Source organism: Carassius auratus, unplaced genomic scaffold, assembly GCF_003368295.1.
Source record: "Carassius auratus strain Wakin unplaced genomic scaffold, ASM336829v1 scaf_tig00046794, whole genome shotgun sequence".
Taxonomy (NCBI): domain Eukaryota; kingdom Metazoa; phylum Chordata; class Actinopteri; order Cypriniformes; family Cyprinidae; genus Carassius; species Carassius auratus.
In genome coordinates, this window is record NW_020526997.1 from 38,707 (window position 1) to 50,546 (window position 11,840).

The 11,840-nt window shown below is 33.6% G+C and overlaps 1 protein-coding gene across 1 annotated transcript; it reads right to left on the reverse strand.

The window, feature by feature from the left end:
* Window positions 1-1,508: 1,508 nt before the first annotated feature.
* On the reverse strand, window positions 1,509-9,569 carry LOC113088647 (uncharacterized). The gene is made up of 5 exons (XM_026255793.1): window positions 9,301-9,569; window positions 4,477-4,812; window positions 3,248-3,595; window positions 2,603-2,696; window positions 1,509-2,512 (listed from the first exon to the last, which is right to left on the reverse strand). The coding sequence occupies exons 1-5, from the start codon at window positions 9,350-9,352 to the stop codon at window positions 2,476-2,478; spliced, it is 867 nt and encodes a 288-aa protein (XP_026111578.1). The 5' UTR covers window positions 9,353-9,569; the 3' UTR covers window positions 1,509-2,475.
* Between the last annotated feature and the right edge of the window lie 2,271 nt (window positions 9,570-11,840).

Consider the following 11,840-nt stretch of genomic DNA (forward strand, 5'->3'; position numbering starts at 1 on the left):
GACATATGCATCTGCCTCTCACTCTTTAAATAGATAAACTGTATTCGTTTCTGTAGTTATTTTCAGCACCAGCAAAACATTGCATGAGTTCATTAGAATTATTCTATTCTGTTCTAATTCTGTTTTCTGAAGAACTTGTTTATCTGTCAACATCAAGGAATTTTTTTTTCCATTATTTTAAGAACAAATGCAACAACTGAATAACTGTAAGCTGTACAACTTTATGGTATATATATAATATTTCATTTGCATAATAGTTATTTTCATATATTTAACACTACCTCAATTTATTCACAACCAGATATTGTCATGCAGCATATCACTCAAATCGGCTTTCGTCAGAAAGTTTAAAACATAAGCCTATAAAAATAAAGAAATTTCCAAAACCCCATGACTCTATTAAAATGGTCATAAATGGAAACAGGTTTTTTTTTTTTTTTTTTGGTCTGCAAAAAAATAAATAAATAAATAAATAAATACGTCATCCTTGCTAACAATGACATATAAACATGTTAAACCATGACTGCTTTATATAACACCAAGGGTTAAATTGTTAGACTAGCGCTCTCTAGTGTTCACAACAAGAGTTCACTCAACAATAATAGGGGGCGTTTATTTAACTCTCTCTTTACTCATAACCTGCTAAAGACTTTCTTCATCACTGACAGAAAACGGAATAAAATTATATATTTTGGTTCAGATGACAGCAGGCTTCATCAAGCCCTCTTGTTATTCTTTACATTAAATAAAGCAATTAAATAACTCAAAACTATTTGGCTACTACAAAGTGTGATTTAAACATATGACACTACCACTGATATGAGTAGTTAAAGGTTAAAACATCTAGTTTTTCCCCATGCCATCTCCTGCTTTAACACATAACACAATCATTTCCTGTTTTCTGTTATTCATTTCCATAATTCATTCTACATCCTTATTTTTTATCTCTTCCTCAATTATAATGCAAATACCATACCCATTACTCATTTAATCTGTACCAGTTGGTGAATGAATATGTCTTAACTTTTTCAACCTAATTTTAAGCGGGACATCTTAACCTTTCATTAAGGACATAAAATTGTTATTTTGTGAATTATAACACATTTACAGCATGTACCCAGTTTATTGCAAAACCACAGACAGAGTAAATACTGTACTCCTAATAACAGAGCACAAGTTTGTTATAAGACAGAAGAGTGCAAAGGTTAACAGAACAATTTTCCAGTATTTTCCCATTTATTTTGTCAATAGAGAATTCACAAAGAGAGAGAGAGAGAGAGTAAAATACTGTAAACCACATTTTTGATCAAAGGAGTGTGTGTGTGTGTGTGTGTTTGTGCTTTACCTTACATTGTACTTTATTTTATTACTGATGAGTCTGTGGTTGATTTGTTTTAAAGGTTTTTATTGAATTATAAAAAACTAATTTCTCTATTGAAAAAAAGGGATTGTATACAGTATACAATTCAATGATATAACACTTTATAATTAGAATGCTATTTTTTTTTTGTGCAAAGACCAGAAAATGAATCATAAAAATACAAAACCAGTTAACCAACAATAGTCTATTAACAGAAGTCAGATTGCCTCGATCATCACACAGATACACAGTTATCCACTGCAGTGGCTGTTAAAATTGCAGATAATATCAGAAATGTTTCAACATTTCTGTAAGATTTTCTCATTATATTCTTGTTTGCATCTTATTGATGAAGCCATGGCCTGCCAAGAGCTCACAAAAGACATATTGGAGATCTAGTTTTGAAACGGTAGGAACCAATAAAATAAAAGAGTGCAAAAATAACTGGTCATTTGCTGCATGTGAAAACAACATTGTGTATTCCTCACATGTCTGGGCTGTATGGGGTCGGGTGGCCAGACGGAGGTCATTATTTAACAAAAAAAGAAACACCTAAGGGACCATTCACATTGAATACATTTTTACTTTTTAAAAAAAATGAGACGCGAGGAGTAGAAGTGGGGAATGTAATGAATGTTGTTATATATGCGAGTGCAGCAGTCAAACACGTCTGTCTAGCTTGTGATTACACAGAAAACATTCAGAAAGTACGGCAGTGGAACAGATAACAGGTTCAGTGTGTAAGGTCCCTGAGACTATATCTTAAACTTTCTGATGAAACCACATCACTGACCATTTGACATGAAACCTGCAGGCCTCCATTAAAATCTGAAGATGAAGAACATTTTAAGAGAATAAAGAATGGCTTCAGAAGGAGAAAGGTCCAGGAAAGGTTCTTACATTTGTTCTTGAAAGTGTCTATTTATCTTAGATGGTTTTAATGCTGCATTAAAGGATGAAAAATATCTTATATGATTTAAGTTTGATTAATTCCGTACATCTTAAAAGCCTAAAACTGTAACAGAGGTGTGTAAACATTTTATAACCATGGTATGCTTCCAGTAACAGGCGATTTCACAGTTCCATAAGAAGTTAAAAGATAAGGTGCTTTGTCATTAAGAAGTTTCTGAAGATGGGATCTGCACGAATGTCCTGAAAAACAAAAATCAGAATTAAAAACGAATTTTGCACAATAAATGCTATGTTTCTCTCACTATGCTGTCTGTAGGTGATCAGTCACACCTCCTGTGGCGATGGTAAATCACAGCAGCTGCTGCAGACGCCAGCAGAAGAACAACACATACTCCTGCTACAGCAGCCGGAGACAGACCTGAATCTGGAACAGATGAAGACAGACAGTCATTACTCATCTACAGCCGTGTTCAGACTGGTTTCTGTGGCATACTCTAAAACAACAGCAGCAATACAATCTCATGAGGCAGAAACACAGCAAGCTGGAATGTGCTGCTTCTTCCGCTTAACTTGCAATTCACAACAACACAACCTTGTTTCTGCAGAGACGTTCTGGAGGTTTTCTACAAACAACGTCTGATGTATTTACATTTTACGTGGTGTGAGAAAGTCACATGGGCAAAAAAGCAATGCTAAATCCGAAATGCAATTCGAATGGGATTTTAAACCACATACGGAAATGGATTTCATGTGAAATTTTTTTATTTTTTTGCCATTCACATTTTCTTCATATGATTGGATTCTAATCAGATATGCACCAAAATTGGATTTGTACTGACGGTCTATGCAAGACATTCAAGACATTAAAAGTGATATATGTGACATCAAACGTACTTCAGTAGCAAGTTGTCAAGGTACTAAATGTAAAAGTCCTCTGTAAGAGTCCAAGTAGCTGAATGACTAAATCACACTTACTGATGACAGTAACGTCGAAGCTCTTCACACTGCTGATGCTGCGGCGACGACGATGACCACTGCTGCTGATCTTCAGTTTATAAAGTCCAGAGTCTGTGGTTCTGGTGTTTGTGATGGTCAGAGATCCAGTCTGATTATCCAGCTTCAGTCTGTCTCTGAATCTCTCAGGACAATGAACATCTGTGCAGGTCTTATTGGGCTCTCCGGTGATCTGAGCGAGGCGAGTCTCATTAAAATACCACGTCATCACATCATTTGGGTTCTTCATTACAGCAGGATCTAAAGTGACAGATTCTCCCTCCTTCACTGATTTTCTCATCATTTCTTCTCGTTCAGCAGCAGAAACACCTGAAACACAAACCAACAGCTGCTGGAGGAGCTTTTTGGGGAGAGAAGCTCTACAACATGAGAAAAAAGCGTGAAAATAACTACAGATAGCATGTTCTGCACAGCAACATTTATTTGTAGGGGACGCAAGCACCAAAGACTTTGCTTTCATAAAGTAATGCACTTTTTTACTTGTCACTCTAGAATGGAAGGCTATAAAAAGATGCATTAAATTGCACTGGAATCCTTCAGATGCTACACATAACCAGAGAAATCACATGGTCAAACATATCTCTATTTCAGCAAGAAGACTTTTCTACCATTTTGAAGAAAGAGTAACTTTTTCGAACCTGTGCCAAGGCATTTGTCCAATTTAAATGAAATTTGGCATGCATTATCCAGAGAAAATGTTGCTCAAAGAATGTTGTATGTTATAAGTTGTTTGTAACTTCTGTTTTTTTTTTTGTGTGTGTGTGTGTGTGTGTGGGCCACAATAACTAATAATTACCAAATCTGATCACTTTCCAAAGGTAAGTGGTGCTATAATCTAAGCAAGTCCAGAGAGTACAGTAATTCAATTTGGTCCTGTTTGCTGTGAATATGCTTGGATTGCTAATGAACTAGGAACCCAAGAGTATAAAATATGAGATACATTTAAACAGAATATAAAAGAAGGTGATCAGATGTGGATGAGAAACTGACATTTCCACCAAAACACAACTGGAGCTTTTTTCCAAACTGACTGTTAAATTTATCGATTTGCCAACAGAAAGACAGTTTTGATTGAATGTATACTGTTATGATGCAGCTACAGCCAAAGAGAAAATGCAGCTCTAAATCTCACTGCTTTAAAAGCTTTTAAACATGAATAATCTTTATTTAAACTTTGTTAAATTACTCACCACGGACAGAAACGCTGAATGTGTTTTCTCTGATGCTGCTGCTGCTGAAGATCTTCAGTTGATAAACTCCCAAATCTGTGGTTCTGGTGTTCCTGATGGTCAGAGATCCAGTCTGATGATCCAGCTTCAGTCTGTCTCTGAATCTCTCAGTTCCTTCATTACACTGGACATCTGTACAGGTCTTACTGGGATCTCCATTAATTTGAGCGATGCGAGTCTCATTGAAATACCATCTGATTCTGTCTTCCTGGGTTTTTTTAATACCAGTGTGAAGAGTGACTGAATCTCCCTCCATCACTAACACCAGCACTTCATCAGTCTCAACACCAGATCTCCCTGAAGAAAAAAACAAAAATCATCAAACTTTTCACCTTTGGGAAGATGGGAAAATAATATACAATAGCCAAAAATTGCAGTGGACCACACCCTAGCAACCATATAACGACACCCTAGCAACCATCCAGAATACCCTAGTGACACTTAAGCACCTACTACCTATATGTATATATAAATATAAATTCAATAAAACATTTCAAATAAAAATAGAAAACAAAGCAACAATAACAAAACTGAAAGCAATATATAAAGAACAACAGTGGATGGGATATTCATGCTTTAAGGTAAACAAATCATAAACCATTTGAAACCAAATATGCTACAGAAAAGTATAGGAAAACTGCCTCCATATTTGGCCCAGTCCCTTCATTAATTGTTTCCATTTCTCAGTATGACTCAATCTTTTCCATTGCATAAATCTCCCTCCAAATCTCCTTAATTTTTTAATTTAAGTTTAATTTCAAATATTATTCCGAGAGCGTGGAAGTCGGCAACAGTTATTCCCTTATTTAAAAGTGGAGATCCTTCAGATCCTAACAACTACCGTCCTATTTCTAGATTACCAGTCTTAGCTAAATTATTTGAATCATTGCTAAACGATCAATTAAAACAATTTTTAACAGATAATAATGTTCTTAACGATTACCAGTCAGGCTTTAGAGCAGGTCATAGTACTCTAACTGCAGCTTTATTAGTTACAAATTACCTTATAAACTCTTTAGATTGTAAAAAGTCCTGTGCCGCATTATTTGTCGACCTTTCAAAAGCCTTCGACTCTGTTGATCATAATTTATTATTACAGAAACTTAGATCTATAGGTATAAGTGAAGCTGCTATGAAATGGTTTGATAATTATCTATCAGAACGAACTCAATGTGTGAATATAGAAAATTGTAATTCTCCTTTTCTTCAAGTTAAAAAAGGAGTTCCACAAGGATCTATTTTATCTCCTATCCTATTTTCTATTTTTATAAATGATTTGGATTCAGGAGTAGATTCTGCTAATGTGCATCTATATGCTGATGACTCAATTATTTATACAGCAGCAGCATCTATAAATCAAGCTCTGATGAATTTACAAAAAGCATTTAATACTATACAATATACGTTGGATAAATTAAAATTTGTTTTAAATTCAAAGAAGACAAAATATATGATTTTTAACCGCACTCACCGTAAGGATACAGACATAACAATATCAACTTTATGTGGTTCAGAAATTGAAAGAGTTGGTTCCTATAAATATTTAGGTATATGGCTAGATGAAAAATTAGCATTTAATGTTCACATTGATCAATTGCTGAAGAAGCTTAAATCAAAACTAGGGTTTTTCTATCATTTTAAAAATTGTTTTCCCTATGAGGCCCGAAAGAAACTGGTTGAGAGTACTTTTTTAACAATAATTGACTATGGTGATCTTGTTTACATGCATGCAGCTTCCTCTGTACTAAGAAAATTGGACTCTGTCTATCATGCAGCGTTACGTTTTGTATGTGGTGCAGAATACCGTACGCATCATTGTATTTTGTATGAATCTTTATCATGGTCCTCTTTGTATCATAGAAGAAATTTACACATGTATGTATTTATTGCAAAGGCACTCCTTGGTAAATTACCATCATACATTACAAATTTTTTTACTTTTTATACTAATGGTTATGGTACCAGATCGCAGCTGCATCTTTGTTTAAAAGTCCCAAGAGTATTCACTGAATTTGGAAAGCATACTTTTTCTTTTTATGCCCCTAGGGTTTGGAACGACCTACAAAATGTATTGAAATTAGAGTCTTTGCCATCTTTGAGCACTTTTAAATTTATTCTGTATTCTACATTTAAAGAGTCTTGTAAATGTTTTTCTTGAACTTCGATCTATTTTTGATTTGTTGGATTGTTTGTGTGTTTTAATTATTTATGTGTCTGAAACTATATGTGTGCTGCCATTTTTGACCAGGTCTCCCTGGAAGAAGAGATTATTATATCTCAATGGGATTTTTTTCCTGGCTAAATAAAGGATAAATAAAACCATTTCTCAAGTGTTGGTAGCATTTAGCAGAATATTCATAAAAAATACATTCTGTTCTCACCTTGTATTTACCTGGCTTAAATCCCTAATTTTCTATTAAGGGGAAACAACTAAAGGTGTGCATTTAGCACTTTTGTACCTCATATATAAAATGCACCAGAAAATTAATTTATTGCCATTTTAAACCACATTAAGAATCAAATAATATACCACAAAATTCTGTTTTAATATTATCTTTTACAGTTGGAATGCCCAATTAAATACCATTCACACTTTTATTTGGCAGACGTTATAGCTGTTTTTTCCACAAAAACAAAAATGCCAATTTTTCATCTCAGGATTTGTATGAGATTGGGTTTTTTTATTATTATTTTTATTTTTTTCATAATTTTTTTTATATCAAGTCACATTTACAGGACCCCATTTTCTATAGTTTTGCCACGCAAAAAATAGACTTACTTTGTCATTCACAATCTGAAATTTCTCGTTTATAAGCTATCACAGACATTTAACTTCAATTAATCCTGGACTTAAAAATTGCAGTAAAGTAGTTTTTTATATATTGCATTCATCAGACATTTGCGGACCAAAGTTAAGGACTATCTCAAAAGTGCAATATAAAAAAAGTTATCATGAGAAACATTTGAAAAAACAATGTGAAGCTCATGCAAGAGTAATTTATTTATGTGTAACACGTTGAATAGTACAAAAGTGTGAGTTCAAATAAATGACGGACATAAATGACTTATTCATTGGTAACTAGGCAACTACATTGTTATAAAATTGTTTTTTTTTTTATTTTCTTCAGAATATAGCATTAATGATGTTACAGCACATGCAAAATATTTCTAAACACCTCCAACAAATATTGCACTGTTTTCTGTCAAAAACTATGTATTTAAGTGTTTTGATACATTTCTTGAGTGTAAACCTATTTAACATCCTGATCATGAAAATAAAATGTTCACAAACGTTTGTTACACATGATACATACATTTGTTTTTGAAAATGAAAAAAATATATATTTTTGTAAAAATTCAAATCTATTTAACTTCCTGGTCATGTGACCCAGTGTTGCCAAACCCCCTAAAATAATATCTTCTAAAATATTTCTCACACGTTACACAAAGTTGTTTCTTTCACAAATTTGCCTTTGTTTATTTTATATTATGACTGTTCTTACATTTTTTACATACAAATCCTATTTAATGCATTTCTCAGAAAATGCCATTTAGCCTGGACCCACTAAATTACACAAGGACTAAAAATTACACAACAGTCCAAAAAAATTACTACTAAAATAAATGATTGGCAGATAAAATAGCGATGTTGATATTTTTGGATGAGAAATGTTTGTGACAAATAGTGTATAAATATCAGTACACGCGACCAAGAAATAAAAAAAGTTTTCAGTAATTTGAATAATTCTCTAAAAACAACAAATGTATTTTCAAAATAAAACAACATAGGAATGTACAACGTGTGAATATAATGCACTGGGTGCGGCAACATGAGGTTATTTCGGATTTTAATAGTTCAGAAATTCACCAAAAGTACACACAATCTTATTTCCAAAATCCAAGTCATGTAACATGTGACTAAGATGTGTGTTAGATGTGTGTGAAGCTATTACAACTGGTGTGACATCATTGGGTCACATGTCCAGGAAGTTATATATATTTGTATATTTCAAAAAATCATAACAAATGCACACACACACACACACAAATATATAACATCTAAGTTGTGTATTATATGCTGCATGTACGCAGTAGAAAATTTGAGCTCTTTAGAAAAAATAAACACAAAGTACATTTATTTAATCGATTTACTTGTTTCTAACAGATTTAATAATCATACGAATGTAAAAAAAATGGTCTTAATCTATACTTAATATATTTGCTTACATAAACTATACATTTAAAATATCACAGTTGTAATGTTTTTATGGAATAATGCACATATTTAACCAAGTTTATTTTGGATTTTGCACTTTTGAGACGCTCCCTACTTGCCCAAGTGGAGAATTTTGTGAGGTTTTTTTTACTCCTGATGCTTAAAACAATTACATAATCGAATAATATTATTAATAATTGTTAGATTATTATTTTAAGTGTGATCTGAACGAAATACAGCATGATTCATGACTATTTTGCGATTACATATAAATTAATGCTGAAGAAAAGAACGAATGTCTAACGAATCTCCAACTTAAAACCAACTTTACCGCAGTGACTTACTATAGTTCTGTCTAGTGAGGTGAGAAATGACACAAAACGAAACACATTCGTCAAATTCGTCTGTTTTAGTCGATTGTAGCCTATTTTACCATACACAAACTCAACCCAGACTTCGAGCGAAATAAAAACAAAACCCGATGTCCAATACAGGGCCTAGATCTATCTGATAAAACTGTCATTCTTCGTTCGGTTAATCGACCGGAAAATAAATAAATAATGTCTTACCATGTTCAGGAAAAAACAAGCACACTGACAGCAAAATAAATTGGAACTTCATTTTCACAAATTCAATCAGAAAAAATAAATAAATAAATAAAATTCAGTGTAGACTCCAGTAAAGTGCCTCTCTTCCGTATTAAAAATGAAAGTATCAAGTAACATTCCGGAAGGGAGCGTCACGCAGAAAACATTAGAACCCTTTATATAGGCTATATATTTATTTTATTGATGCTGTCCAACCTGGATGCGACTCAACAGATCTCGACAGTAAACTGATGCTCTGTTTATGAAGTACTGACACAAAGTATATAAATGATTTGCAACGTTTGTCTTTTCACGTCCAGTGTAAACAGTTGTGGCATCCGGTCGGTGGTGATGACAGGAGCTCTCGGAACACTTCGTGAAGCTCAAATCTTTTGTTTAGAACTTTGAAAAAACGAAATTCCGAAGTTTCGCCTCCAGATTGCTTTGATCTGACGCATGAAAGAGTGTCCACCGTTTTTTTCTTTTCTTTTAAATAAATACATTAATTAAAAATAAGTTTCTGCTGCCTTTGATGTCAAAGCTCCGTTTTTTTTTTTTTTGTGAAAAATTGTACAAACATACAGCGCTACATAAATACACTCGAAGCAATCATAAAATAAAAACAAACATTATGGATTTGCATGTCAAATTACAGTATTATGGATACATAAAAGTGCAAAAATAAACTTACATTTAAAAAAAAAATAAGAATAATAATCAAAAACTTACCACTCTTTTTGCTATTTGTAAGTCTAAGAGATGAAACAAGAGAGTTCAATTCCACAAAAAAAGGGGGAAAGACAAGAATTTTGCATTCAGTATTAGAAAATTAACAAAATATTCAACAGATAATAGCTTTGGATTTTCATAATAAAAGATAACATATTTGAGGGAAGCTCCAGATTGTACAGGGCCTTTTTTTTTTAGTTTTTTGCTGATGACATCATCAGCCAATCAGCTCTCATGAAGTCAATTCTCCTCTGCCTCACAAGATGCAATGAGCAAAGATAGTAGCTTACACACACACACACACAAACAGAGACACACACACACACACACACACACACACACACACACACACGTCTATATGCTTATATATCAGCTGGAATGAGAAAAAAAAAAGTCCCGAGCTCTACACGACACACACCCGTTGTTTGTTGAGACAACATCTCTGTCAGCCCACAGCAGGTTTCAGATTGACTCAGAAGCTGAAGTGTTAGTGTGGTCGTGTAACTGATGATATGAGAGGACGGCCACGTCAACTTATATTGTTTCACCAAACACAGCAATTTATAATCAAACTATTACTATTACTATTTCAAAGCCAATGAACTCTGTTATCATTAAAGTCAAGGAGATTCACTCAATATTCTTCTACTTATTTATCATAGACACAGAATTAGTGTTCAAAAACTATCAATGTGAAATGATAAGGAATTAGGAATGTGTTAAAGTCTTAATAAGGACCAGAATAACATTTATGTATTATATAAACATAGATGAAATATTAAATGTCACATAAATGAGGACGTGTTCAAGAGTGTGAGGCTGGTTTATAGGAGGGTCAGACGCTGTCGGGGGAGGACTCAGGTTCAGTTTAACAGAGGACTTCTGCTGGATAGTGCTATAGTTCAGACGAGGACAATGTTTTCTATCTTTCTTTTGTTCTGTTTGGGCTGGTGGCGTCTGATTGGTAAGTTATAAAAGCATTTCATGTCTTTTTTTTTAAATCCATTTCAGAACAAGCTGCCACTGCTACAAATTTGACCTTTCATGAGATCTGTTTGTGACATCTACTGTATTTTGTACTCAGGTTTTGGTTTGTTATTTCCATTTGGGTACAAATCTGGGAATTCCAGGCCTAGAAAAGTCATAGAAACGTCCACAATTTTCTATGTTTATTAACATTATATATCAAAAGTCACAGAAAAGTAATGGAAATTTCTAAAGTGGATGTAAACTAACGGAGGCTCAGAAATCCTGAGCTGCATTCAGATATCAGGTGTTTTTAGGTTTCAAATGATTGTTGCACATAACATAAAATGGAAATACATGCCAGCCATATCTACAAATAAATATATAAAAAAATCTAAATGTCTCAATTCATTTCACAATACAGCTGATGTGATGCTTTATAAACAACAAACATACAAAAATATGTTTCTTTTCCCCTCCAGGTGTGTTTTGTGACTCATTATCAGTAACAGAGGGAGATTCTGTCACTCTAAACTCTAATGTTACTAAAATACATGACGATTACATTGTGTGGAGGTTTGGAGCTGAAAAGACTCTAATAGCTCAAATCAGAATAGAGGATGGACTCTTCAGCAAATATGATGTTCCTGACGGGAGATTCAGAGACAGACTGAAGCTGGACGATCAAACTGGATCTCTGACCATCACAAACATCTCAACTGAACACTCTGGAGTTTATCAACTAATGATTGATGGAGCAAAATCAACATCACAAACATTCAGTGTTTCTGTCTATGGTGAGTAGAGATGTCATTTGTCCTGTCCTT

Coding starts and splice junctions, on each gene's coding strand:
- LOC113088647 (XM_026255793.1), bottom strand. CDS start 9,352: ATGAAGTTCCAATTTATTTTGCTGTCAGTGTGCTTGTTTTTTCCTGAA. Junction 4,813..9,300: donor CTTGTTTTTTCCTGAACATG/GTAAGACATTAT, acceptor TTTTTTCTTCAG/GGAGATCTGGTGTTGAGACT. Junction 3,596..4,476: donor ATTCAGCGTTTCTGTCCGTG/GTGAGTAATTTA, acceptor TTTGTGTTTCAG/GTGTTTCTGCTGCTGAACGA.